The sequence below is a fragment of the Lagopus muta genome, chromosome 5, assembly GCF_023343835.1.
Source record: "Lagopus muta isolate bLagMut1 chromosome 5, bLagMut1 primary, whole genome shotgun sequence".
NCBI lineage: Eukaryota > Metazoa > Chordata > Aves > Galliformes > Phasianidae > Lagopus > Lagopus muta.
Window position 1 is genome coordinate 8,447,940 of NC_064437.1, and position 27,892 is coordinate 8,475,831.

The window sequence follows — 27,892 nt, forward strand, 5'->3', positions numbered from 1 at the left end:
CCCCTGACCTCCTCAACATGGCTGCCGGTTTATGTTTTTCTCCCCCCCCCCCCCATCTCCAGAAATCACAACGCTGTAACAGGGCGTTTCGCCCTTACTGTAGCACTCTGTCTGCTGGCCCACGGTCGCTATGCCGGCCTGCCCGGCCCTAGCGTAAGAAAGGGGAAACCCTTTGCCACCTTCTCAAGATGGCTGCCCGATCTTCCTCCCCAACCCCCTACAATGGCGGTGGAAGTAGGGAGGCGTGGCTCGTCCCTCCCAAGATGGCGGTGCCGAGGGACGCGATGTCGGCGGAGGGGCCGCGCAGCCTGCAGGCGCTGAGCGCGGCGGCCGTGAGCCGCAGCATGGCGGCCCTGGAGCCCGACGTCTGGGGTAAGACGCGGGGCGGCGGCGGCGCGGGTTGCTGGGAGCGGGGCCTGCCCGCACGCTGCCGCCGTCTCCTTCTCGCTCTCCGCAGCGCTGCCCGGACACCTCCTGCGGGGTCTCCTGCCGCTGCTCTCCGTGTTCCGTCTGGAGCGAGCCGAGGCTGCCGCGCGGAGAGCAGGTAAAGGGGGGTGGGGGACGGGGGGCGGGCCAGGGGGGGTTCTCTTAACCCTGGAGGGATGCACCCCCAAACCTGGAGGGAGGTAACTCTAACCCTAGAGGGATCACAGCCCCCCAAACCCGGAGGGGAGGGATGCACCCCAAACTGAAGGGACCCCAACTTAATTGGAGACAGGCCCAACCCAGAGGGATGCTCCAGGGAGGAGCACTAGGCGTTAATTTGATTCACCTTCAGCCTTTACCTCATCGCACTCTGAGGGATAAATGTAGAAGATATTCCTCGTCCTGCTGACCCTGCATCCCCCCTGCTTCCATTGCCTGCCCTTGCCGGTGGGAACGCTGAGCAGGACTTCCAGCTGGGGAAGAAGGGCTGAGAGCACCTGGTTTCATTTTTCAGGGCTGTCCACGCAGCCCATCTGGCGCAAGCTGTGGGATGACGTGATGAAAACCAGGCCTCCCAACTCAGAGGTGAGGAAACTGCGTTGACACCCAGGTTCTGGTTTTACTCAAGCATGCCACGTCTGCTGAGCGCTGCTGGCACTTACAGGTGTTTGTGGAGTTTGGGACCAAGGCGTGGCTTTTGTGTAAGAATAATTATGGGAAATAAGCATCTATTGTGAGAAATGCACTGTATGCAGCCTTCCTATCACTTGCAGTAAGTGTGCTGAAAGAATAAATTCCATCTTTACAGATGCAGTTTTTAGGGGAGCAGAAGGTAAAAACAATATCTCGTATTGTGGTTAAGCACACACGTGCAGAAACTGCTGATGTGTTAGAAAACACAGAAGAGAGGGAGTTTTGAAAGAAGTATTTTACATGTGAAAACCGAAGAAGCTCCATCAATTCAGTATCACAGAAGAATGGTCACCAAATTACCCATGGCCTCTTGGGAAGAAAAGTCCTGATGGTGTGTTCTTTACTTGGCAGAAATGTGATTTAGCTTTGGTTTCAAACTACTGAATATATATAAATTAAATATATAATATATATATATATAATTAAATATAAAAAGTTAACAGTGGGAGCAGCACCGTATTTAGAACAAATACTCAGAGGAAGGATGTTGAGAATTAGGAAGCTAACTGTTCTAGCTGTAGCTTCATTGGATACTGCATTTACCTGTGTAATAATTTGATTCAAAGAGAGTGAGAAAGATGGTGGCTGACTTTTTGTTAACATGGCCCTGTTGAGTAGTTTTTATCCTGGTTGACTCTAAGGTGATTTAATTGCAGAATGTACCCTGCTGGAGGAAGAAATTCTTTGAAACATTCTTCTCAAATGTTCTTCACGGTGTCTTGGATGTTTCCTCCGACTGGCGTCTCAATGACCATCATTTCTCACCACTGCTCCACAGCTCACCTCATGTTAGCCAGCTTACTCTGTGCAACATGCTGCAGGGCGCAGTGGAGCTCGCTGCAGAGCACAACCAAGAAGTTCTTGAGAACCTGGCTGGCTCATTGCGGATCCTGAAGTTCCAGCACCTCCTCTCCTCTGACCAGTCCATCAGGCGTTCACTGGTTTTACTCCTTCACCGGCTGATTCACCATGGCTCTGTTAGCCACGTGTCCATGTGTGCCTGGCCTGTGCCTGACACAGTTCTTCTTGTTCTCATTTTGAGCATGAGTGCTGGGTTTTGGCGGTCAGGAAATGCTCTTACATTTAACAGCAGCCCGTGTGGCCTTTGCAGAGAGGAGGGTGATGCTCAAAGCCAGAAGTCAACACAAGATCAACGTGAGAAGGGCTGCTGCAGTGAGAGGGAGTGGAGTGATGGTGAGCACCAGAAGGAATCCCCTGGGGCTCTGGAGAAGGCCGATATGCAAGCAGAGGTGAATGGATCGGTGGCTGGCGCTGGCCGGAACACTGCCCTCTCTGGACTGAATTGTTGTTCTTTGGAGAACCAAGCCTGTGAGGAGGCAAACATTAAGGTGTCCTGTGAGCACAGGAGCGGACAAGGAGGCTCTTCTTGCTTCTCAGAACAGCTGTCCCATCGCTCTGTCCTTCGAAAGTCACGCAGACGGATCAAATCTGCGGTAGGGAAGAAACGCCGCTGCCTCAGACGAAGCAGGGGACTTTGTGCTGACCTGAATGACCTGTATGATTTTGTTTTTACTGTTGCTAGAGAGGACAGCTCAGTGTCAATTGACCAAAACACAATAGCAGAGGGACAAAACGCTGATAACTGGACTAATTCCTCCACAGGATCTCTGTGCTGTGGCCACGCTGGCTGTAAAAGAAGAGGAGGGTCCACTGGGATGTTTTCTTTAAAAGCTGCTCGTCCCTTCCGAAGTGTGTCCACGCTGGAACTGTTGTCCATTCCTTTGACTGGTGACACGTGTCGGACTCTGAGTAACCTGCTAAGTTCCTGGGTGTCTCTAGAAAACCTGGTTCTGTCTTACAATGGTTAGTGGTGTGAACAGGATGTTTCCTTTCAGCTGTGATTTGGTCTGATTTATTTTTTTACTGAAACAAGTGTTGTAAGAGTATTGATTCCTGATGTTGTGAATGGCATTAGCAGAGATGTTCAGTTAGAGTGAGGACTTGCTCGAGTGCTACAAGACAGTCAGGAATATGAGAGGAATCTTTATGTCTGAAATGGTGCTGAGATGAAAACAAGCAGCTGCAAAAGCACAGCACATCAGGGGTGGAGAAAGGAGATGCAATGGAAGCCCAGTAGGATCACAAGAACAGATGGGGTGGCCCAGAGACAGAATGGGTGGCAAATCAAACTCTGGTCAGATACTGGCTCCTCCTTTGTGGGGAGCTGCGGCCTGAGCTTGCAGGTTTTTCCAGGAATGTTCAAAGGAATCTGCTGAGCATTTGTCCATGTGGATGCACAAACCCATTTGGGTGAGAGACAGGATGAATGACTGATAATGGACAGTGGTGATATGCAGAGAATGCAGCATAGGAAGCTCTGTGGGTGTTGAACTGAGGAAAATAGGCCTGTGATAATTTTGTATTGCTGTTGGTCTGGACACAGATCTGTCACTTACTGGTTTTGTATCTTTAAGTGCTGATCTTTGCAAAAGACAAGGCAAAACACTTAGAAGTCAAACTGCATAATTCTATATCCTCAAAGATATGATGGTCCATGCTTGCAATATGGATTTCTTCGTTTATCTGTGATTCAGTGAAAGGCTCCTGGATTAATTTTTACTAGCAGCAGGAAATAGAATTACAGAATGGTCTGGGTTGAAAAGGACTATAATGATCATCTAGTTTCAACCCCCCTGAATATACTCAATTTTGGTCTTGCATCCTTGCATCCTGTACTGTAGCCATGTGGGACATATACAGAGTGACAAAGTCCAGGTAAAACAGAATTCTTTTTATTCTGACCAGTCTGATTTCTGAGTAACCCTGGAATAGGGCGTTATACAGTTGTAATGAATTTTTTTGGCAGTGCCAGGTCCCAGGAGAAGTGGACATTTGCATGCTGCTCTGTATTTCAGCAAATATTTGTACAAAGACAAATGCTAGCAATGAGAGAGAATGGGCCTCATCTATCTGAAAACAGCCTGCAGCCTTGTGCTGAAAGACTGTCCAGAGAAGGAGAAGAACCAGATCTCCATCTCCTGTGTATAGTTGGTCCTGTAACTTAAGCACATATGGATAGAGAACCTAGGAGGAACCTGGGAATTTAGCCTTTGACTCCACTGCTTGGCACTGGGCTGAAAGTTCCACTGTCGGTATAGCTCCAGCTGCAGGTGCACCGGTGTCTGTACAGACACACCTAACTCCTTTCTCTACAAATGCTGTTCCAGGCCTGGGTGCTAACATCTTCTGCATCCTCTCTGGGCTCCGGGCCCTCTCCCAACACTCAGACTGCCGCCTCCGTGTGCTGCGTGTGAGCGACGTCTTTTCCCACATGCCCTGCATGGAGCTTGTTCGCTGCATCCTGAGTGTCCTTCCCCGGCTCCACACACTCTCTGTCAGCTTTGACCTCAAAAACCAACTGGAGGGAAACAGGCCAGATGGGAATCCAAGCTGCAGTAATGCAGAAATCCCAGGTAGGAAACTGATTCTGAGCAATGAGTGGGATGTGGCACGTAAATGAGAGCTGAACTCTGCATTGTCACAGTGGCATGTAATTAAGTGATTACAGCCTCCCCTTTCTGATTGAGATGGTGATGCACTGTCATTCCCAGTCTATGATGCGCTCTTGTGGAGCCTGAGTCTTTGACAAAGCATCTTACTGCTGCATGCCAACCTGATACAGCACAGCTTTGTACAAGGCTGGGCCTAAACTGCTAGCCATGACTGTCCATGCAGCCCACAGGCAATGTACCCACCAGGTCTTTAAATCGTTTAGGAGTTTCTGCTCTTCCAACCTGAAAGATAGAAGGGCACACAGATTTTTGGTTGCTCCAGGACCTAGCTATGCTGAAGACAGGTACTCCAGACCAATCTCTTTCTTTTTTTTTTCCTTTTTTTCTTGTCTTAGAGTGCTGCCTGGAGCAGCTGGAGATCCGATTCCCCAGGGAGCCTCTGCACACCGCATTCCTGCTGCCAGTGCTTAAGGCATCCAAGTCCCTTCAGCAGTTGTCCCTTGACAGCGCCACACTGCCTTCATCTCTGGAGCTTGGGCTCCTTTTGCAGGCACTCAAAGGTACTCTGCTAACGTGTAGCTAGTATCACTGTGATACATGGAATAAATTCCTTGCTGCAGTCTCCCATCCCTGGAGCATCACTGCTTGTTTGTCAGTTAGCTTGGACTCTGCCAGGGCCTATTTGGTTAGCCCTCGCTGGCAATTCTGCTGTGCCCAGCTTTAGTTTGGCAGCGTTTCCACTGCACAAGCTGCTGGGACACATCTGCCAGCAGTCCTTAGTTGCCCAGGTTCCTGAGCCTCCTGCATCTGAACTCTAAGCTCTTTCACATCCATGTATTTTTAGTTTGGAACCAGCTTGGGTGAGTCTGTTCTTTCAGTGCAGAAATTCTTGGAATTACCTGAGAAAAGAAAATGGGTGCCAGCCATCCCAGTTTCTCTATTGGACATGTGGATGACCCTGCACAACAGGATGGTTTCTTTTTAACTATCCACAATCCAGCAGTTTATGCACTGTACAGTACAGTTTCTGGGTGTTAGCTGTTAGTTACATCAGTTGTTTTTTTGTTTTGTTTTGTTTTTTATCCTAAGACCAGACAGTACTTTACGTGAGAACTTGTTTTGCTTTTAGAGTGTAATCCAAACTTGAAGAAGCTGAGCTTTCATGATGTGAACCTGGCTGACCACCAGAAAGAAGTTCTGCTTTTGCTTCAGGATCCCACGCTACAAGGTACATCAAACTCCCAGGCACTGGTGCTGGAAAGGTGCTGCAGCTGGCTGTGCTTGACTGGCTGGGTGACGTTTAGGAGGTGGTATTTGGATGTGCAATGTTAAGCAAAATATCAGGTGTCCCAAGGATAGACCTGTAGGTGCTGGAAGAGTGTGTGCAAGTCTGGCTCCCTGTGCTAGCAGGGCAGAGAAGATCAGATGCAAAGTTGGCACATGTTTTAGGGGAGAGTCCATCATCTTGGCTATGAAACAAAGATTTTTAACCTGCAGAGCAGATCAGCTTTTAACTGGGTCAGCTGGCAAAGTCACCTCCCTGGTGTGAGGATTGCCATCTTTATACTGATGGAATGACAGTGCTCTCATACGTGGTCTGCTGCTAGGGAAGCTTTGTTCTTGCAAATAGATTAAAGTCTGGAGCTGTCTGCAGGATGTAATTGTGGAATAATTAAGCACAAAGGGAGTACTAACATGTACTGACAATCCATTTCTTCCACAGAAATAACGTTCTCTTTCTGCCGGCTGTTTGAAAGCTGCACTACTGAGTTTTTGTCAGAAATAATCAATACAGTAAAGAGAAATTCATCTTTGAAGAGCCTCAAACTGCCTGGGAATCGCCTTGGTGCGTACTGTAGATGTCAGCCTTGACTTCAGGCCAGCTTTGCAGGGGGTGCCTTCAGGGTTGTAGTTGGGAGCATTGCCTGCCCGTGATCTTAGTGCTGCACTTTAACATATGGCATGAACAGCAGCAACTTTGTCACTTAGTTCACCAAGCGAGGGGGGGTGAGGTAACTTTTTTACAGAAAGAATTTCAGCTGCATTCAACAATGTAGGAAGCAGCCAGGTGCCACAGTTGCTTACCTCTGTGGCAAAAGCAGGTATCAGCATGATTCCAGATGCAACTGAACAGTGAGTGATCTGCTTTGGGTGCTTTAACAGGAACAGACCCAGCAGCAGATGCATCACCAGATGCAGTGCTTCTCATCCAGAGGTATAGATTTTTGCTTAAGTTGGGGTATTTTGTGCTTCAGAAGCTTTAAAAATTCTTGGTGGCCACTGAAAGGACAGGATCTAGTAAAGGAAGAGCTTGTGTCAAAGCTGTGGAACTGAATTTACAGAGGTAACTGACTTTTTGGATTATAGGCCAGGAAGAAATGTCTCAGAAAAGCATTTCAAGTGTTTTCTGATCTTTTAATGAAACAAAAGGGATCACCTGAAATGCATTTTTATTACCACGGTTTGTGTTTAAACCTTGGCTTCTGTCCATTTTTAAAACAAAGCTGCATTTTGACTCTTAAAACAAACGAAATCTGGACTTTTTTGAGTGAAATAATCTGTCCTGTCAGCAAATATTTCCACCACCTTAGTGTTAAGAGGGCTAAATCTCTGTAAGGACGAACTGAAGATGAGTCCTTTATGCTGGGCATGCATGCTTTTAGCTTCTGCATTGATATCTCAGCCCCTTGACCATTCAAATATTTAAGATAGATGCAAGCTGGGAACTAACAGCTGCATTTCTCCCCTCTTAGGGAATCACAGGCTGGTTGCCCTGGCAGACATTTTCTCTGAAGATTCCTCCTCTTCCCTTTGCCAACTGGACGTCAGGTATTCTATTGCTCTAAACACACTGAATATGGTTCAGGATGTCCAGAGCTCAGCTGGGCTCAGAACAGCAAGAGAAGTCTGAGCACAGATTTTTTTCTTTACTTAAGAGAACCCATGCACAAGAACAGCTTAGAGAATGCTGCAGTGAGCACTTAAAAACCTCAGGGAACTCCACTAAGGCCAAGCTGTGCTCCCTGAGGTGTTGCACTGTCACATCTATAAATGAATCAAAGTTCCATCTTAAAGCAGCTTTCATTTTCTGCTCCCCTGGGAGGCTAGTGCACACCCTCCTTGCTCTTAAGGTTAGAACTAATGTATCTACCTCCACTTACTCATAGCCATCAGCATGAACAGCTCTGTTCCCACTGCTCCAGCACAGGGAGAGCACTGTCATTCCCTGTCAGATCCTGTAAATGCTTCTGTATTCCTTTTATCTTCTTTGGTTTTCAACCTGAACTACTGCTGGGTTTTTTTGTTTTTTTTGTGGATTTTTTTGAGCCTGAATGGCCATAAACACAAACAGTAACCTTCACAAAGCAGGTGGAGGGTGGCATTTCTGCAATACTGACTGTTTTCCTTGATTTTAATCCCATTTACATCCTAAAGGTTCAGCTTATTGGGAGTACGCAGGCATGAGAATCTAACCATAGCCATCCTTTCAGCAGTCTGGTATCCTGAAATTGTCATCTCCACTTGGCTATTATGTGCTCTTCACAAGAGTAAATCTTGTAAAACTTTCTATTTATGTATCTATGCAAGGGAAATGATCTTTTAATCTGGAAACATGGGGATCTGACATCTCCTCTCCACACTAAGAGAGAAATGATCCCTTACTGCTGAGGGCTGCACTGGGAGCTGTGGACTGGGTCAAGCCCCTTGGGTCCAGTCAGCTGCTATGAGACTGAAGGGCACTGACAGGAGCTTGAGTCCAACAGGATTTTTAGGTCATAGTGAGGACTACTCCAGTCATTTATTAGGAACTAGAAGAGTAAGTTTCATGGTTTTCTCCCATAGTTAAAAAGCTTTTAAAAACTTCCAGCCCTTTATATTGTTGTGTTTCAGGAGGTTTTTTTTTCTTCCCAGTTTAAATTAATGGCCCATTCACACTCTGTATGGCTGAGGGAAGTTTGCATTGGAACATCCTCACCTAGACAGCTATTACATGGAGCAGTAACTGCTCAAATTAGAGCCTAGACTCTTAAGTGACTTTTTTTTTGTCCTTCTTTTTCTGGGCAGCTCAAATTGCATCAAGCCTGATGGGCTCCTGGAATTCACAAAGAAGCTGGAAGGCTACATCCAGCAGAGAGGGGGGAAGATTCAATTCACCCAGTTAAGGCTCTTTCAGAATTGGCTGGATCAGGATGCTGAAACAGCTCAAGAAGCACTGCGGCGTCTCAGAGCAGTGTGCAGTGTGGTCAATGACTCGTGGGACTCTTCTCAGGCCTTCGCTGACTACATCAGTGTCATGTAAAGGACACAGGGCAAGAGAAAGCTGAGCAGCTTGAACTAAAACACTTCAGTCCATGGCCACTAAAACTTAGCACAGATGGGGCTCTTCTCCTCCCGGTTCAAGCAGGGAACAGTTCTTGTCACTTTTCTGTTCCTCTGGAGAGGTACACAGTGAAGTGATGTAGGTGACTGTGTGGGTATTTCCAGTTCAACTCTTATCTTCTCCATTTAACTGGGACAGACACATTAAATAAGCTTCTATGATATCCTGCAGACCTCTGGACCAGGGTTTTTGTACAGATTTCATGTTGGTTTACTCAACATCATATCCATAAATATCTCCACCTTTAGAGACTGTCTGAACATGGACCCTGACCAGCACACCTAGGTGGTGCAGCTTATGGGCACTGGGTTTGAAGAGGATGACATCCAGAGGTCCCTTTCAACCTCAGCCATTCTGTTAGTCTGTGATCCTTCAAATAAGAACTTCTCCCTCCACTTAAAATGAGTAGGGGAAAAAAACCAACAAAGATCCCCACTTCAACCTTTTGTTTACCTTATAGAAAAAGCTGCATACCAAGTACTCTGCTGTTTCTTAGCAATCATTTATCAAGGTATCTGGGAAAAGCACTGGTCTTGTCCCATCCACTGTCTGCATCTTTTTTTCAGAGGCTTTGAATAGTTGGGTTTTTTTTTTTTTGGTAACATTTTTATAATAAAAACAGAATTAAGACTCAAACATACTGAAGTTTGAATTTTATTACTGGGTTTTAATGTGATTTAATTAAAACACTTTGCCAGATGTGGGGATCCCACCCGTAATACAGCAAGTAGTTTTAAAAATGTAGTGACCAAAATGGAGTCCGATTTTCCACTGTCTGTGTGTGAAGGTGAGATGCTTAACATAAAAGCTGAGGATGTTTTTGGCACAGAGTCTCTTGATCCTGAATAATGAACTGAGTTTCATATTTTGTGACAGAAATGGAACCTGCACATTTTCAAATGAAGCTGTAAGTCACAGCTGCCAATAAAAAAGTGTGACTGCATATCAAGTGCTCTAAAACTGCAGGCTTATCATAAACCTGAAGGCAGAATTTTGCTGAGTAGAAGGCACGGCACAAGAACCAGCACTGAATCTGATCTAGCACACAAGCTCTAGTTATTGCCACTATGCTGTTTCTCAGGTATAAGACACAGCAGCAGAGACAAAGCGATGAACTCACTGCTGTTGCAGCAGAAACTGACCAATGCTAAGGGCATTCCAGCCTCTCAGGAACCATGCTGTTCTGCTGCCCCACAGCCACACAACAAATCCAGCATTGTTCTGCTATCCACTGCCCCTTTCCTTGAAAGGGATTAAAGACTGCCCCAGCAGCCTGCCCTCGCCCCCACAGGGGACAGTAACCTGTTAGGGAATCCCTCGCTGCTCCTCATGGGAGTGGTGATGAAAAGTGAAGGTGACAGCAGCATCCCACGCAGCCTTCAGCACAGAGTCCTGCAGGCCCCGCTTATCAGCAGAGTGGTTCCACTGGGAGAGGTCAGAGGTGCAGTCAGACCCTTCAGGAGGTGGCCGTACTTGGTGGCCGTTCACACAGCGACGACACTTGATCCTGGAACAAAATCAGTGCAAGGTTTCTTCTCTGCTTAGGTGTTAAAAATACAGCCCAATAACATCTGGGTTGACTCCCCCTGTCACCTACACCACTGAGTGGATTTCAGAAAGGATGAATTGCTACCATGTTTTATTTAAACACACAACCACTCTCTGGCACGTCTGACTGATAGGGGGGAAAAAAACATTTTGAAAACCTCCATTTTGTTTCCAATGGTGTTCTCCACAACTTCCAACAAGGTAGCAAAAGGACAGCAAGGCCCAAAGTTCAGGATGACTTCTCTTGAAAGTGAGGAACATTTAGAGATCTTGAGTGATCACCAGCACTGCTAACACAAACATCCTCAGCACTGTGTCAGGCTTGCTGAGCTCAAAGGAGAGTGCCATGCTCCAAGCTGCTCCATCCCAGTTCATGCCACAGCCACTGACTTGTGCTCAGACTGCCTAGCAGATGCCCTGCTGAGCAGCTGTACAAGGAGAGAAGGAACACCAGCAGTCCTGCCTGCAAGGTTTGTTGCCACACAGACCTGTAGAGACCTAAGCTTTGAGTCAGCTTAAAACTAATCTTTGTCAATTCTTGCTTGAATTAAGAGTATTAGCAACCTTCTCAGTGAAGCATTTTCCTGCACTCCCTGTCTTCTTTCTGGTCTTGGGGGCCTGGGGAGCACAGAAGGGCAAACAACAGAGCCTATGACTTGAGCCCCCAGAGAAGTACCTGAGTTGGCCTCATCAGTTCTTAGCAGATGGAATAGCCCTGGCCTTAGAAGCAGCTCAGTATCTTGGCATTTGGAAGCCAGTCACACTACCAGGAGCAGTACTGGCAAAGAGCTCCACCAACTTCAAAGGAAAATTTGCTCAGAGCTGTTCATTAACTGCAGTATTTCACAGCCTTCAAGCACAGTCAACAAGATGCCTTGCTCACTTGTTCAGCCAGGGCAGCTTTTCTAACACAACAAAAAGGAAGACAGCAAGGAAGTGTTAATCTTTAGATGATTAACAGGTTCAGAAGTAGAGACACTTGAGGCCCTCTCTCTTGAACTTCCTCCTGCTAACTAAGGAACCTCTGAATCGCTAAACCAAGCTTGGAGTTCTTTGCTGACCCCAGCCATTACTGCATCACATACTCACTTGTCATGGGTGTCACTGGTGGTGGTCTCATTCAATGCAAACAGCTCCTTGAGCTCCCCAAGCGAGAAGTGTCTCTCTACATCCTGCTCTTCATCCACCACACAGCTACTGAGTGCCTTCTTGTGGGTCTGGCGTTGAAATATTTTCTCCTCTATGGTCCCTGTCTACAGAAAAGAAGGTCAGAGATGAAGCATAGTTGGATGCCAGTGCAGAACACTATGCTGGGAAAGCATCAGAGATTAAGCAGCAGTCAGGACCACAGAGTGTCCCATCAGACCAGTATACAGATGAGAGGCAGAGCTGCACTCTGACCATTTCCCTTTTTGTTACTGATCTAGCCCAACACTGCTTCTCTTGCCTTTCACTGTGGCCACAGGAGTGGATCCAACTGAGATATAGATGTTTTGTCAAAGTCAAATCATAATTTATCAAGGATCACAAGTTTAAAGAAAAAAAGTCATCCTTAACTAGATGAAGTTAAAGGGAATGGAAAGGGGAAGGTAAACAAAGGCACACAGAAGACATTTCTGAGCAGTAATAACTACTGACACTCCCTGACAAACTGCTACAGCAGTAGCCTGAAATCACAGAATGGCCAGTGTTGGAAGGGACCTCCAGGATCATGAATCTCCAACCCCCAAGTCTGAAAAGTACTAGTACTTCTCTGAAAGTACTAGTCATGTTCATTGTTCTCCTTACAAAGCATCTCCCTATCAACTGGTAGCCCCATTTCAAAAGCTTCTGCAGTTCTGGGAATGTAGTCACTTCTTATAAAGTAGATATATGCCCAGCCACAACAGACCACAGCCTGACTGGAAAGCAGCAACTTCAGCATCAGACAACCCACAAGATTAAACAAGTCAGATGCCTTAATGATTTCAAAAAAGAATGTTACCTGGAAAGCCTCAATCATTTCTATTTCTCAGAAGCCAAGCATTATTAGAAATCAAGGCCTGAAATAATGATCATTCCAGCTTAGTGCTCATTGTTTTTCATGGCAATACATCTAAAGGTAGGAAGCAACCGAGTTCCACTCAGTCTTGGTTGCTGATACAAAAGGGCTGTCTCTCTTCTGGTCCCAATTACATCTGCTGCAGCCTGGGCTAGCACCAAGAACCCCATGCAGAGGAGGAGAGGATGAAGACTCACTGAAAGCAGTCGATAGATGTAGCAGGTCTTCTTCTGGCCATCCCGCCACACACGAGCCATGGCCTGTTCATCATTAGCTGGATTCCAGTCTGGGTCAAACATAACCAGTCTGTTAGCCCCAATCAAATTCAAACCACAACCACCTGCTTTGCTGCTTAACATGAAGATAAATTCAGGGCTCTGTGGAGAAAGGCAGGTTTGGATTAAACAACAGAGGCATCGAACACTTTTACTCACACTCCGAGAAGAGGCAGGAAAACTGCCCATATCTGTTAGGTTCTACTTACTGAGGGGCTGTTAAATCGCTCCACAATCTTTGCTCTCTTCTTAATGGACATGGTGCCGTCCAGCCGGACATATAAATACCTAGAATATACAACACTACAATTTCACTGCTCTGACCTTTAAAGCATCCTACTCATAAGAGAAACAACCTTCCACAAACTGCCTTGCAACAAAGCTTTAAGAGCTTTTGCATAGGGGCCAAAACTTTTCTGCCAAGTAATCTCAGTAGCCAGAACACAAGCCATGTTAGTTCCAATTCAGGAACATCTGAGGTACATTACAGGTCAGAAGTTCCTGCTGACAAAAACTTTAAAAATAGCCAGTCTCTTTTGCAGTGTAGGCTGCAAGTACAGCCTTGCAAGATTAGACAAATAAAGCCCAAAGACAAACCTTCTGTTCCTGCAGAGCTTTTCAAATAGGTCCAGTGTCTGAGTGTAGTTAGACACTAAAACCACCTTGTCATTACTGGTGCTTTTTGTAACAGCAAGGATGTAGTCCAAAACCAGCATCTTTCCTAGATAAAAAGGAAAGAAGAAAGCAAGCTAGAACAGAAGTTCCAAATTCCTGACCTTGGAAGGGTCACTTAACAGTACGCTAAACATACTCTCATGATTGCTTATTAGGCAGAACATCTCTACTATTGAGCTCCACAGTACCTGAAAGCTGGGGCTCCACAGATTTGGTACTGTAGCCAGCAGGGAACAAATCCAGGGCTCCCATAAAACCTTCTTCTTCTTCCACGCACTTATCATAAATAAGAGCAGGATCTGGAGAACAAACAACTCAAAGTCTGTTGGAGTGCACACTGAAGACCCAAAAATCCACCAACAGCATAAAAACCAAACCCTTTACCCAAGTGGAACAACTCACGATTGCAGAGCTTCTTCAGGGAAGTGATGGAAGAGAGAGATGACACATTGATCTTGCCCTCCTTCAGCTCCTCCACTGGCTTGGCTTGCTTCAGGAAGTTCTTGTACAGCTCAGCCTGCAAAGGTGTCAGTCTGAAAAAGAGTAAGAGCCCTGCAGTCACTCCACCACCACCACCATCTTTCCTCCTCCATACCGTGGCTTCATTTTTAACTTAAGCACACAACTTTTTAGCTACATCCCAAACAACCTAAAAACTGCTTCTATGACTGATGGTGCAATGTTGTTATTTCAGCTCAGAGCTGGAAGAAAAGTTCACAGATACTCTGCACAGTCCAGGGATCTGCTGCCCCACAGCTGCACAAAGCATGCCAGTCACCTGGCAAAACCATCAGCTCTGAGTTGGCCACCCCTGCTTGAAGTGGAAAAGCAACATAATGCTGATGGTTACAATCTCATTCCTAGAAGGAAACAGTCACCCAAGCATAGAATTCAGGGCTTTTTGCAGCTATTGAGTTGTTCCTCCCCTCTCTCAGGCAACACACATAGTTCCCAGTACCTGCAGCAGACCACCTGCTCTATCTTCACCGGCAGGTATTTGGAGAGAATGTCTGAAGTTCTTCGGATTAAACACCTGCAAGGAGGGAAATGAAAATCAGATGCTTAAATGACATGAGAAACTCCATTTAATCAACGTTATTCATGTTTAACACAAAGTTTTGACATCTAATCTCCAAAAGTCTGTGACAATCAAACATGTGGCAAAGGCTGGACACCCACCATCCACACTAAGCACCCACGTTAGCTCATTATACAGAAACTGGAATAGCCTGCCATCTTTGTGAGGCTCCCAACTGCTATTCATGAGACTTGGAGGGGTAAGAATGATCACAGCTATCAAAGCCCAGTTCCCTAGCAGAGAAATTCAGCCCTTTCTCAACTACCAACAGCATTCTCAACTGCTGAGCAACACCAGACCAGTGGCATGGGCAGCAAACAAGGAAAGGATTCGGCCACCACACACAATACACTCAGCACACAGTACAAGCAGTCAGATTCCCAAGTAACTTATCAGTCACCTTCAATCAAGATAGGTTCATTCTGGTCCAAGATTTGAGCTCAGGGCACATCCTTTAGGGTTCTAAAGGTGCCCTGCAGAATAGTTCTACCATACTTCAGAAAATATGAAAAGAACTGGGGGGGGGGGGGGGGGAAGAGCAACCAAAATAAGAAAAAGATGCAAGACCCAGTTCTGCCAAGAGACATCAAAAACATGAGGTTACAAAATCCACAGAAGACACCAGGGATATACGACAGCCCCAGAATCTGTCAGAGGTTGTTAAAGAAAGGAATAATCTGGTCTTCAAACACATAAGCAGTGGGATGAAAAGACACAGGCTTATGCAGCCATAAGGAAGATTTAGGTTACATATTAAGAGCGTTTTCTAAGCACAAAGACAGTCATGCTTTGGAAAAGGTGTCCTGAGCATTTGTGAGGTCTCCAGTGCTCTGTGGGGATTACGCAAACAGATGCTTTAGGTCTAACATCCTCTGCTTCAATACATCAAGATGGATTATGTGCCTTATCCAGAGCCTTTCAGCCCCACGCCTGTGATACCACATATCTTTGGATCACTGTCTCACTTGAAAGCCCTACTTAGCTTCTGCCAATTCTCTTGATATTGCCAGTGTGATTCATCTTCTCTATTTGTCTGCTAAGACTGTAGGAGGGTAAAGAGAAGGACACAGACCTCAACAGCCAGGTACAAGCATTCCTGAACACACTTTTACATCCTTTTTTGATAAGCTAAAGAAATAACGTGCCTTATAGAAAAATAACCTCTTCTCCAAAACTATTTCTTGTCTTAAGAGTTTTGCAAGCCAATCTGAGCCAAGGTCATGGCTATCTCTGCAGACAGGCTATACTCAATGTGAAATTTCATTTACCATGACTATGAACTGCTGTATTGTATTTGTGATGGTAGCAACAGCTCAGATTTAATTTAAAAAAAAAAAAAAAAGAAAGAAAAAGAAATGATAACACCTGCAATGCTAAGAATGCAAAGGAGTTTCTTGTAAGAGTTCTTTAGGGTCAGTGATTGTCAGCAGATGTGGATGCACTGGTTCTATTAATCAACAGAAAACAAAACATATTTAAGGAATCATCAAAAATCAGGGAAGATAGATGACACAGAGCACTTCACAGCACTTCACAGAGGTGCTCCTTAGGGATCAGAAGTCACATTTCTGATGCTAGTACTCTAATCCCATTAGCTCTACAAAGCCAACACAGCTGTGAAAGTATGAGCTGAACTCTTTTGTGACCTGGCTATCATCAATGAACTGAACAATACTCCTCATCCTTTGCTGCTCACACCTGGACCGGATGGTCTGCAGTCCAACCCAGTCTACACACTGCAGTTAAATTAGCACAAATAAAAGAAAGCTACCTGACTATTAGATACCAAAAGAAAACAAACATAAGAGTAAAATTGTGATTCATATCTGAGCATGTTTGTTTGGGAGTGACTGCAACTAACTGTGCCATTTTGATATGCTATTTTTCAGACTAAAGCTACATACTATGTAGATTTCTTAAGGCAATAAACATTTGCATAATCACTTGCTGAACAGTCTTAGCTAGCAAGATATTTGTTACAGCTACAACTTGCTTTTTGGAAGACATTCATGCATCAAGGGTTTATGCAAAACCTCTGCAAAGAGAAGAGGGATGAAGTTCACCTGTTCACAATGCTGATCAGCTCTTTAAGCCTCTCTTCTCCTTTCTGTCGTTCAGCTTCACTTGCGTCTGCATCTCTGCCTTTCAAGATAGGCAATTCAAAATGTCTTTTAAATTCCTGTGCAGTCCCTGCACAAACAGAAATGAAAAATGAGAAAGTGACAGCTACTACCAAATAACCTTCGATCAATATCCCCACAGCCCCAGCTATCATGCCATAAACAAGAGGCCCAGCAGATAATACAAACTCTTGCCCCATCAGTAGGATTTGGTTTTCTTTCTAGCCAGGAAAGATTTAAACATGGCTGACAAATCTGTACAACTTGAGATTATTTTTTAATTCTAGCAATGCTGCACTGCCAAAGGTCATACAAAATGTAGTTAAACCTGAGTCCTATCAGGCACGTACTGCTTTTGCTTTCATTCCAGTTACAGTTTTACTCCCAGAATTTGTATCCTTGTCAGCAACAGTGCAGAAATTATGTGCCCTTTCCAAAACGGTCTCTAATCAGTTGCTTACTACTGGTCACAGGCTGAGACAGAGAAAAGTGACCACTACATGCATACGGCTCTGGTAGAAGTATTTATAGTATTAATCTCGTCTCAAAGAGAAAGAACTGCAAGTACAGGGGAGTTAATCTGTGTCCAAAGCACAGGTTGAGAGAAAAAAAGTCACATCAAATAAGAAAGGAAAAAAAAAGCTGAAAACAAGGAAAAAGCAGATGCAGAACATGTACCACCACATCTCACCCTTCCCTTGAGAAACACGGCCCAAATGTTGCTTTTAAGGCTGAGAATCTGATGACTAGGTGTTTAACAAGAGTTGTACATGCACTAGAATTAATGAGAAGCCTTTTTGACAGGATTCCCAAGTCTGACACAAAGGTGGGTGACAAGATGCAGCAAATAAATGATTTACAGATCAGTTTATTCTCAGTCCTTGACAGAAAAATTACGTCTCGATAAAGACAAGCTGCTTCATACCAGAAAGCAGCAGACCTGCTCCTAACCCAAAGATGTAGGAGAGAATGCAAAAGCTATTCTGCTTCTCAAAAACAAACAGAGCTTAGGAGCCAGAGGCAGAATATTCTAGTCAGTTACCAGCAACTATAGAAAGTGTTTGATCCTGAATCATACAATGGCTTGGGTTGGAAGGGATCTTAAAGATCATCTAGCTCCAATTCCCCTGAAAACTCACACTAATCAGTGTCCCCCTTTCAGGTTCTTTTCAACCCCAGACTCACAGGCCTCCCTTATCAAAGAAAAATAAAACCACCAAACTGCCACATCATACAAACACAAAAGCTATGGTATAATCTTAACTCCAAGTTCTAGACATCATCCTCAAATTTCTCTCAGTATATTTGAGAGCAGGATGGCAGACTACCAAAGATCTGGGCTTTGTCTGCTCTGTCTTAAGGTACACCGTTCTACCTTGCACCAGTCACTTCAAACTCCTAATCCAAATGAACACAACAGAGAGAAAAGGAAAAAGCACATTTTCCAGGCTACCTCTGTCAAGAGTACAAGGAGTATGTCATGTAAAACCCTTTTTTCCCAGAGCCTCTCCCACAAAGGAATTGTACCTGGCTTAGATTTCTAAATTTACTGTAGGCTGTAAGCATTGTGGGAAGCACTATTTTGAGCCAGATCTTCCTGCTCAGCAACTCCTGCAGTACCTCAAAGTGCACATTATCAGAGACACTCCTAGCCCCACACATTCTGGTTGATCAGTACAGCTACGTAAGGAGATCAACCACACAGTACTCAGGACCACATGTTCATCTTATCTTAATAATTAATACTCTTAAAACATGTTTGACATGCATACTTTAAATTGAAACAGCTCTAATTCTGTATAGCCTCTGCAACAGGAGACCATGACATAGACTTTCTGGACTCTCTGCAGGAGACTGTCTCCAATCTGTACACAGCTTTTCCTTTCTTTAACTTTTTGATTGCTCCTTTCACTAGCACTGGTAACCAGAGGAAGCCTTGCCATTAATTTCTCCCTTTCTCATGCCTCACACATTCATTTTTCTCACCTAGGATGCCAGAATTAACAAAATGCACCAGGCTGAAATATTCAAGCAAGTCATTCTGGATGGGAGTACCCGAGATAAGGACTCTTCGAGGTGTATTTAAGCTGTTCAGAGCTTGGTACGTTTGGTTTTCAGAGTTCTTCAGTCTGTGTCCCTTTGAAAAAGAAAAAAAGAACGTAGTTGAAAAATCCGGTGGCCTTGATGGGAAGCAGCTTCAAGACCATCATCAACACATGTTGAATTTGTGACAAAGCACCTCACAGCTTTTCATCTGTTCAGAGTAGAATAATTGTCTTTCCTGTATTCAGGTGTTGTGACTTCCTTTAAAGGTAAGAAACTGGTGGGAAATCTGGAGCAATTACGTGAGGAGAAATACCATTTCCATTACAAGCTTCCCAGGCTAGGAACATGCGAGTCACACCCAAGGAAAAGAACCTGCCATGAAAATACTGACAATCATGAGTTCTAATTATAAGAAATCAAAGACAACAAACAAAATACCAACCCCACAAACAAGAGTGAAACAAATAAAAGAGAAGAACATTTATAATCTGCTTTATAAAAAGACAAACTGTTATATTGATGCTCCATATATAAATACTTGGGACTACTGACACCTCTGATTCCTAAAAGATGACAAACTCTTATTCTTATGCTGCAGGACAAAGTGTAAGTGAAGAAATGCTTATTACAGGCTGAAACATAGGGAAAATGCAGAGCCAAGGACCTGTGCTCTCAGCTGCTGGTCCTGTTCCAGGGGCACTGAGAAGTATAGGCAGCCACAGACTTGCAGCATAAATGGTGAATGCGAGCCATCCATCACAGTCCTGATGTCCAAGCCCCTCTCAGTGCCATACCAGCACATGAAGAACCAAACCGCTGGGTGGCACCACCTTCTAACAAATCTAAAGAGCCACAGGGGACACACACTGAGACCTCCAGCTACATTATTTCAAGGAGGCATAGGTTATTTGCTTTTCTCCTCAAGAACATCTCTGTCTCTCACTATCTATAATCACAAATATAGAATGATAAAGCAAAAAGAAAAACTCAAGTTCAGACACGTGAAAGCTTAGCTTGAAAACCAGGCAAGGCAAAGCTAGATCCCAGCAGTCAGTGAGCCAGGTCAGTCCTTGAACAAGTAGCAGGAAGGGCCTCCTTATCCAGATCTCCTACCTCCACTCCAAGCAGCATGCTACACTGGGAAGAGGGTCCTGCTACAGGTGAACCTTCAAACTCCCCTACAACCACAGATAAATTCTCCTGAGTTTTTGACTCCAAAGAGCAGGCCACTTTCACCCACTGTATGCTAAGGGAACAGATGCCTTGGGACTGCTGGACAAACAAAAAAGATCAGCAAGGATCCAACAGAGCAAGGGCTTTTTCAGAGTCACAGATAGGTGGTGAATCTTCTTTCTCTACATATTACACTCCAAGGTAGGTGTACGTGTCTCCATTCTTCCAGGGAACTAAGATACTTACCACCACTTCATTTTTTTATTGATTATTTCTTCTCCTATTTCAGCTTCTGAGAACAGTTTCTCATTCAGGCTCACCCACCAAGAACAAGCTGGGTACCCATAGCCTCTCAAACTGGAATGGGTGCTCTCCACAGGCAAACCTTGCTCGACACCTCCATCCTCACTCCCTGCCTTTTAAGAAAGTTGGGCCACTTCTGCCTGAAATTCAAGAAAACATCAGGAATCGATTCTCCTTAGAGATTTAACCATACCTCATCACATATGACCAGGCCAACGCTGCCCTTCTGTAGTGCCTCAGCATGGAGTCGGAAGGTCTCATAGGAGATGATCAGGATGGGTGAAGGCACTCGCAGGCCGCGTTGGTTCATAAAGCCAACTGTGGGTGGAAAGTAGGAAAAGGATGATGAAAACAGTAACGGAAAAGGCTCCAAACTCTGCAGTAAAAATCAACTTTTAAACATCCAGGAAAACCTTTCTGTTTGTTTCAGCGCTGTTGCTTGCTGACAAAGAGCTGATTCCAAATATATCCATGCCCCATTCCCCACAGCTGCTCCCATTTCCACTCCCTCCCACCTCTGCCCACTCCCACTCTAGCTTCCATCTGGAAGAAAGATGACACACAGGAACTGCCCTAACTTAAGGGCACAAATGGACTTGGATTATTCCAAAAGAGAACTTTTATCAAAAATGCAATGATCTGATCTAAACATGTTAGAAAAGAGAATTTCACTCTTGTCAGCCCCCAGAGCTCTAACAACCACTCGGAAACATTCCCTTCAGCTGCTGTAAGCTTCTTCCAATTAGAGGTTTCACTCCAAACCAGCCAACCACACCATTTGCAAACATTTCTGTACCTAGTTTTCGGTCAATCTCTTCTTTGGAGCCTCCATCAATGGCCAGTGGCTGAATCCTTCCCCCCAGCCATTTCTCTACTTCGTTGTACCAGTTTCTCACCAGGCTGGAGGGAGACACCACCATGGCTTTCTCGATTTCAGGCTTGCAGTCTGGACTCTGCCGGAGAAGCGTCCACATCAGAGTGATGCACTGCAGGGTTTTGCCCAGCCCCATCTCATCTGCCATGATACAGCCGTGACTCCCAGGAATACGCCGGCTCGTCACGCAGTCCCAGAGGAATTTCACTCCCTGCCAAGAAATTGTTCTCTTATTGCAGGATGGGGACATTCACAGAATGACAACTTCATTAGAGCTTTATTACTGCAATGCACAGGACTGATATTACAACAAACAGCAAATTTGTATAGCAGATCCCAAGAGACACGCATTCTAATGAGACAGAGGGAAATCAGCCGAGACACAGCTAAAACATGGCCACATCTGATCTGGAAAAACACTGCTGGTGATGACATACACTTCAAAACACATACAAAACCATACTATGCATTAACTGCACTGTTGTAACTAGTTTCCTGACTTAGAATTCCCAGGAATTTCTACCCTAACTAAACTAGTTAAGGCTGAAGCCATTAGCTAACCTGCGTCAATCAGTGCAAACACGTTAAACATCTTAAAAACACCCAATGGAATGTCCAGACTTGTTTCTACTCCTTCATTAACCCCCAGAACACCCCCAGCAGCTCTTATTGTTTCCACCTACAAGCAAAGAACCACCGTGACTCACCTGGGGACTCAAAGAGCAAACCAGATTTAACTTCAGAGATGAAACAGGGCTGAGGTTATTGCTCATCGCATGATGGAAGCGCTCAGCCTGGTTGCTAGGCTCTGACAACATCACCAAGACAGATGAAAGCAGAAAAAAAGTCTGCGAGGTGTTCTATCATGTGATGATAGAGTCAAAGAAAACCTGGGGCACTGTCCTGGCAATGGACAAGATCCCCATAATGTCAACCAAACTAGGAGTGACAGATACAGCCTGAACACACCCTTTATGTTCTACTACACAAGACTGGAAGATAAACCACTTAAATTTCCAAGTCATTTTCTTTCTTTCTTAGGCTCATTCATTTAAGCCAGCTGAACAATTATCAAATATATTACTAACTAAAAAAAAGAATTTGGCTGGGGATCTAGTTCAGTAACCTCCCAGTGACGTGACAAAGAACAAGGCCGTACAACAGCCTGACAGCAACCGGAAAATCAAAACAAAACAGCAGAGGAATCTCAGCAAGCAAAGACTGATCAGTCAGACTAGAACAGAGACTGCTATTGCAGATATCCAGCTGTCAAAAAACAATGTGCCTAGGACACCTCTGTAACTATCAGTACTTGACAAAAGTGCCAGCAGGCAGCATCTTACACAACACAGAGTCCCTCCAGCTATGTAGCCAGAGGCCAGCATTCTAATGGCTCACAGGTTAAGTATCAACTCTGAGATAAAAGCACAAACCAGGAGAGTGCTGTAGGCTGCTAAAGTGCCATGTGACAATCTCCCATACAGCAATACATACAGCTTGACCTGTTTAGCTCAAAGATCAGCCACAACAGCTTTTACCTGTGCTGCCTCTAGGCTTACATACTGCATTTGTGATAAACTTAAAACTCTGCAGATACCTACACTAGATATTTGTGGATTAATTCCAGCTGCTTCTGTACTGTGATGTTCCACATGTTATGACAGAAAAAGCAAATTCCACTGGTAAACTCCAAGTCCACTTAGGTCACTTACAGTTTTCAACTACAAAAGGCAATCTCTGAATAAAATACACTGAAGTAGGACACCACCTCATACTATAAGAGTACCAGAGAGAACTTTGCTGTGTATCAAGGCAGACACTGCAGGTCCAACTGATTCTGGTGATCAACAAAACAGTGCTGCACAATCTGCCCTGAACACAAGAAGAAAATTTACTGCAATTGCATCCTATCACCTTTCACAGAGTTCCAGTCTGAAGAGCTACATCAACAGATTTCAAGTAAAGTCTGAACTTTTAACCCTTACTTTGTAAAATCCCATCTCTCTGCAGAATCTAGTAATTTCCTAGGGCATCACTGGTGACATAAAATCAAGCCAACATGCTTTAAAAGACCTATGCAACCACTGCACATATGCCCACAAATTCCCAGATTTCCACTATAAGCTGATCTAACCTACAAGCCTGCAGAGAACAAACTTCTGCATTAGGCAGTACTGTGTGTAGGCTGGGAATGCTCTGACTCTGCTAGATCAGAGGCAAGAAAAGAGGAAAAAAGTTCTTGCCCACTAGAAAACAATAAGTTTCCCTATTTTTAAGGACAAACAGGGCTGTTGTAAGACTTTCAGCACACCCTCTTGTTTAGGACAGGATACAATATATCAGCATTCGTGCCTCTAAAATAGCGTTTAGAACAAATGTTTCACCTTACGTTTGCAACATGCCAGTCTGTTAGACAGCCTATGCAGACCTCACGGTTACTGGGTTACAATTCCAGCAGAGGCCTGCACCTTTCTGAAATGCACCAAGTTCACCAACCACAGCCTTGTGTTCCAGCAGAAAACTTACTTCTCTCTGATGAGGCCGTAAAACACGACTGAGGACAGGATCCACCACAACATGCACAGGCACTTTATCCCTGCAGGAGACAGTAAAGGCAAAGGCTATGATTAATGTACTCAGTCCAGCATATGCTTAGTTAAGGGTTTCTGTTTGTTGTTTTCTTTTTTTCAGTCTCACTGCTATTCTGAGGGCTTCTCCGTGGAGTAAGAGAATCAACTATCAATGAAAGTGAAAAAAGGATTAATTCAATTCTGGAATGGAGTTATACAGGCCTGATTTACAATCTGAAATGTCAATGAAACCAATAGCCGAGCTGTGGTTAAAACAAGGGCAGAACATCTTATAGAGAGGTATTTTAAAAGCCAATATTTTCTTAGTCTCATTAACATTGGTGTAATTGCATTAATGAAGAGAGTAAATCAAGGAACACCTCCTTCATCTAAGATCCGGCTAATAGCTCTTCTCAATCAAAAAAAAAAAGAAAAAGAGGGCACAGAAGAAACTATTTAACAATAAAAACCATTAGGCAGATTAGCATTTGACTGTCAGTCATCTCCCTCTGGCTGTCTCTAGATGCTGATGTATCCTGACTTCAAACTGATCCGTAAGATTTCCTAAACAGCTTATCCATGCATGCATCCTTATTCCGTGCATCGTGCTTATATTTTTGATGAGTGGAAGATCAAACAGCCTGTGGAGGAAAGTAAACAATCTGGCATGGGTACATGCTTTCCTTTGATCGTTACCGTACCTGAAACAATTCAGTGGCAGAATACTTGGAACCAAGCTTCCCTTGATGTTCAGAGCCCAGCTCAGATACATGTGGGAAGAAAGCACACAAACATACACATACAAGGAGGTCAGAGCTGAAGCATGTGCGCCAGGTATTGACTCACTTGTCTATTTTCAGCTGCTCGTGGGCACTCAGCAGTGGGGGCTCGTACAGAACCAGAGCTCCTTCCTCAAAAGGATCGTGGAGAGAACTCCTCAGCCCTGCCCGTTTAATACCCAAAGCCCGCAAGCCCGTCGGCCCTGAAAGCAAACAAAAGCACAACTCAAAGAACAACATCCTGCTGAAGAAAGCAGAGACTTGCAGAAGCATCTGATTAAGTTTAGAAATGCTGAATTAATTGCATACAGCACTAAGGTGGAGAAGGCAACCATTGCAGACTGCGTTGCCAGCACGCACTGCTCTACTGCAGGAAAGAAAGAGCAGAAAGATGGAGCAATGGCACTGCCCACCATGTTGGATGTAGTAAATTCGGAATAACTCAGTGCAGCAGATGCCAGAAATGCTGGCATACAAGAGCATACACTAACTTGCAGGGTGATGGATCAGACTCTGGGCAACTTGATCTAGATGTAAGTGTCCCTGTTCACTGCAGGGAGTTGGACTAGATAACTACTATAATGTAATGGTCCCTTCCAACTCTAAGGATTCTATGCCATGCTAGATCCAAGGCAAAGTGTTCCTCTCAGCTCTCAGCTTCACTTGGGCACCACAGCTGCTACCACTCCTTGTTCCACTCACAGTGATTGTTTTATTTTTTTGAAAGACAAGCAAGGTTCAAGGATACACTTGAGCTTTGGCAGCTCAACAAATACATTTCCATGTATATTGTACATACTGGGTCAAAACCTCTTTTTGGATCATCTAACCAAGGCTTTGCAAGAATTCTATCTTTTGCATAATATCAGAACAAGGCCTGTAAAAGTAATGGAGTTCTACAGTATCATAGACTCACACTGCCATTACCTAGTCTAGAGAATTATTTGCTCTCTCCTGAGCAATAGCAGATGTTGGGCACAGGAGCCAATTTCTCTGAAAAGAAGAAAATAAGGACAAGTCTCTCTTCCTGATGTTATATTTTGATGTCACACTTTGGAATAGAGATGAACATAGAAAGAACATGTATAAAAACTGCTTGTGTCAAAACCCAGCTCAAAGACTCATCTGAGTCCTGGGAGACAACTATGCTCCCAGGAGTGATTATGCTTGGGAAAAAAATGGAGCAGAGTTAATCCCCTGCCACCTGCTGAAATTCCTTGCAAAACAACAGTGTACCACAGGCTGGGACAATGCCTCCACATGAAGAAAGTAAACGAAACAATCTCATCTCCCAGTTTAGAGAGAAAAGTAACAGCCATAAAAAGAAGCCTCTGCAGTTACAGTTCTGTTTCAGTCTCTTGACAAGTCTACTTCTCCATCAAATAAGAACTAGGGCAAACAAACTCTTCTGTGACTAGCTGTTTCATATTCAGCACCTGCTGAATGTGTCTAGAGAAATATTTTATGACTAATGTTTGAGTGAAACGGTCCTGTCCTTCAGTTTTTCAGCTGCAGGGTGAAGGGGAAGAAGGAGACAAGAAAAGTCCCACTTGTTTCTGGGATCATGTGCTGCCTGATTTAAAACCAGCTGAGGCTTTGAAGTTCAGAGTTACCCTTGTTTTGAAGATCACCTTGAGACTCAACAAACCAAGTAAAATAGAAAGAGAACTGGCACATACTGTCTTTTTCACCCTGGCCTTCAGTCTGTTAGCACAATTTAGATATTTTTTAGATGATATTCTTCCATGGCTTAGAATTCATCTTGCTTCTGTATTTGCAATGTGGCGTACCAACTTCTGGCACTACATCAAGCACTACATCAAACACACAGCTGCAAGAATACAAAACCCAGTCCTGAAATGTAGGATTATCCAAACAAAGCACTAGAAAAAAATATGAAGATTTTGCTAATATGCTAGTATTTTTCTATCAGAATTAAGTCGGGATTTCTGGAACATATGTCATCACTCCAAAAAATAACACTAATCCCCACAGGTACATTTGACAGGCCAAACCATCACGTTTCCCCAGAGTCAGACAACACAGATAATTATTAAACCTCGTCATCTTACCTTTATAATTTGGAATGGGGACTTTGAAGGGTTTGGACAAAATGCTGCGGATAAAAGCCTCCTAAGAATTCAGAGAGAAAGCACATGCTTCAGAAGTTTGAAGTCAGAGATTGCTCAAGACAGCAAATCTTAAAATACATTTTAAGAACTCATTTTTGCCCGGTGCCAAGAGTTCCTCTGTTTAAACTGTTCAAGCTCCAGCCAACCCCAATTATTTTCTATGTGCAAAAGGTAGAAAGTAACAAAACAGAACTGCTCCTGCTTCCTACTCCACTTTACAAAACAGTTTAAGTTTTCTCATGCATGACATTTATTTTCATAACTCCATCTACTTAAATCCACTGACAGTATTCACTTCTTTAAACACAGTTACGTTCTCCTTAACCTTAAGGTAATTCAGTCAAGCAATTCTCTCCTGTGAAAGAGCTAGGTTAGCTCTAAAGTACACTACGTCCCATCTCAGACAACTTCATCTCCATCTTCTCTGGGCTTCTTTGAAAGCTCGGTGAACAAATAGACAGCACTTGAGCCACCTATATCAGAGGAGCTTCCCACATCTGTCAACACCCAAGGACTCTCACCACATCCCCTCCACAACAGCAGGAGCAAGTGAAGGTCCTTCCAAAGAACCACATGCGACCCCTCCATAACACCCAGGATAAATGGGCCCACAGAAGAGTATGGACTGTGCTGGTCAACAAGCTCCACGTGCAGCTCACCCACCACCACGAGCTGGCAGGGATGCCCACTCACATGCTGGCTGCTGTCCAGGCAGAGAGGCCTGTTGGTCAGTTGTGTCAATGGCTTCCGGAATGGCGATCTGAAGCAGTCTCCACTCTCCGCCTCACTGCCGGCCTTCTGCCTCTTTTGAATCTGAAAAACAGCACCAAGGCAAAGCCTGTGAGCAGCTGGCGAGATCGCTGTCACGGTCAGTGAGCGCAAAACCGCAGCTCAGAGCCAGCTGAGCATCCCTGAGCACCACACACCTCAACTGCCCAAGGGCAGAACCAGCAGCACCCAGCAACTACGGGCGAGCCTGTTCCGCTACCGCCCAGCAGCCCCTCACTCACCGCCGGCGGCCGCCACTCGCCGTCCTCCTCCTCGCCGCCTGCCTTCCTCTTGGCCAGTTGACTGGGGGCCAGGCTCCTGCGCTGTAAGAAGGGCACAGCACACCGCATGAAGGTGCGCGCGGAGCGGAGGGCTCAGCCGCCCCCACCGCCGCCCGCCCCGCACTCACCATTGCCTCACAGAGGGGTTGGGGGGGTGTGGTAACGGCCGGCACAAGGCCAGGAGGGCGGGAAGGTGAGCGACGGGACGCGCGCGCCGCTCCGCAGGCGCGAAAATCGCGGGAGGTTCCGCCCCGCC

At 44.9% G+C, this 27,892-nt stretch overlaps 2 protein-coding genes across 2 annotated transcripts; one reads left to right on the forward strand and one right to left on the reverse strand.

Moving 5' to 3' along the window:
* Window positions 1-65: 65 nt before the first annotated feature.
* Window positions 66-9,574, forward strand: LRRC41 (leucine rich repeat containing 41). Its single transcript, XM_048945964.1, has 10 exons — window positions 66-372; window positions 458-544; window positions 941-1,011; window positions 1,776-2,943; window positions 4,308-4,553; window positions 4,988-5,152; window positions 5,722-5,820; window positions 6,316-6,438; window positions 7,346-7,421; window positions 8,658-9,574. Exons 1-10 carry the CDS (start codon window positions 189-191, stop codon window positions 8,890-8,892), a joined length of 2,454 nt encoding a protein of 817 aa, XP_048801921.1. The 5' UTR covers window positions 66-188; the 3' UTR covers window positions 8,893-9,574.
* Window positions 9,575-9,633: 59 nt separating this feature from the next.
* On the reverse strand, window positions 9,634-27,874 carry RAD54L (RAD54 like). The gene is made up of 18 exons (XM_048945965.1): window positions 27,765-27,874; window positions 27,598-27,678; window positions 27,281-27,400; window positions 26,528-26,588; window positions 24,523-24,658; window positions 23,633-23,702; window positions 21,029-21,317; window positions 20,426-20,550; window positions 18,697-18,847; window positions 16,654-16,780; window positions 14,471-14,545; window positions 13,915-14,045; window positions 13,701-13,811; window positions 13,435-13,558; window positions 13,047-13,125; window positions 12,760-12,939; window positions 11,611-11,774; window positions 9,634-10,480 (listed from the first exon to the last, which is right to left on the reverse strand). The coding sequence occupies exons 1-18, from the start codon at window positions 27,765-27,767 to the stop codon at window positions 10,279-10,281; spliced, it is 2,229 nt and encodes a 742-aa protein (XP_048801922.1). The 5' UTR covers window positions 27,768-27,874; the 3' UTR covers window positions 9,634-10,278.
* Between the last annotated feature and the right edge of the window lie 18 nt (window positions 27,875-27,892).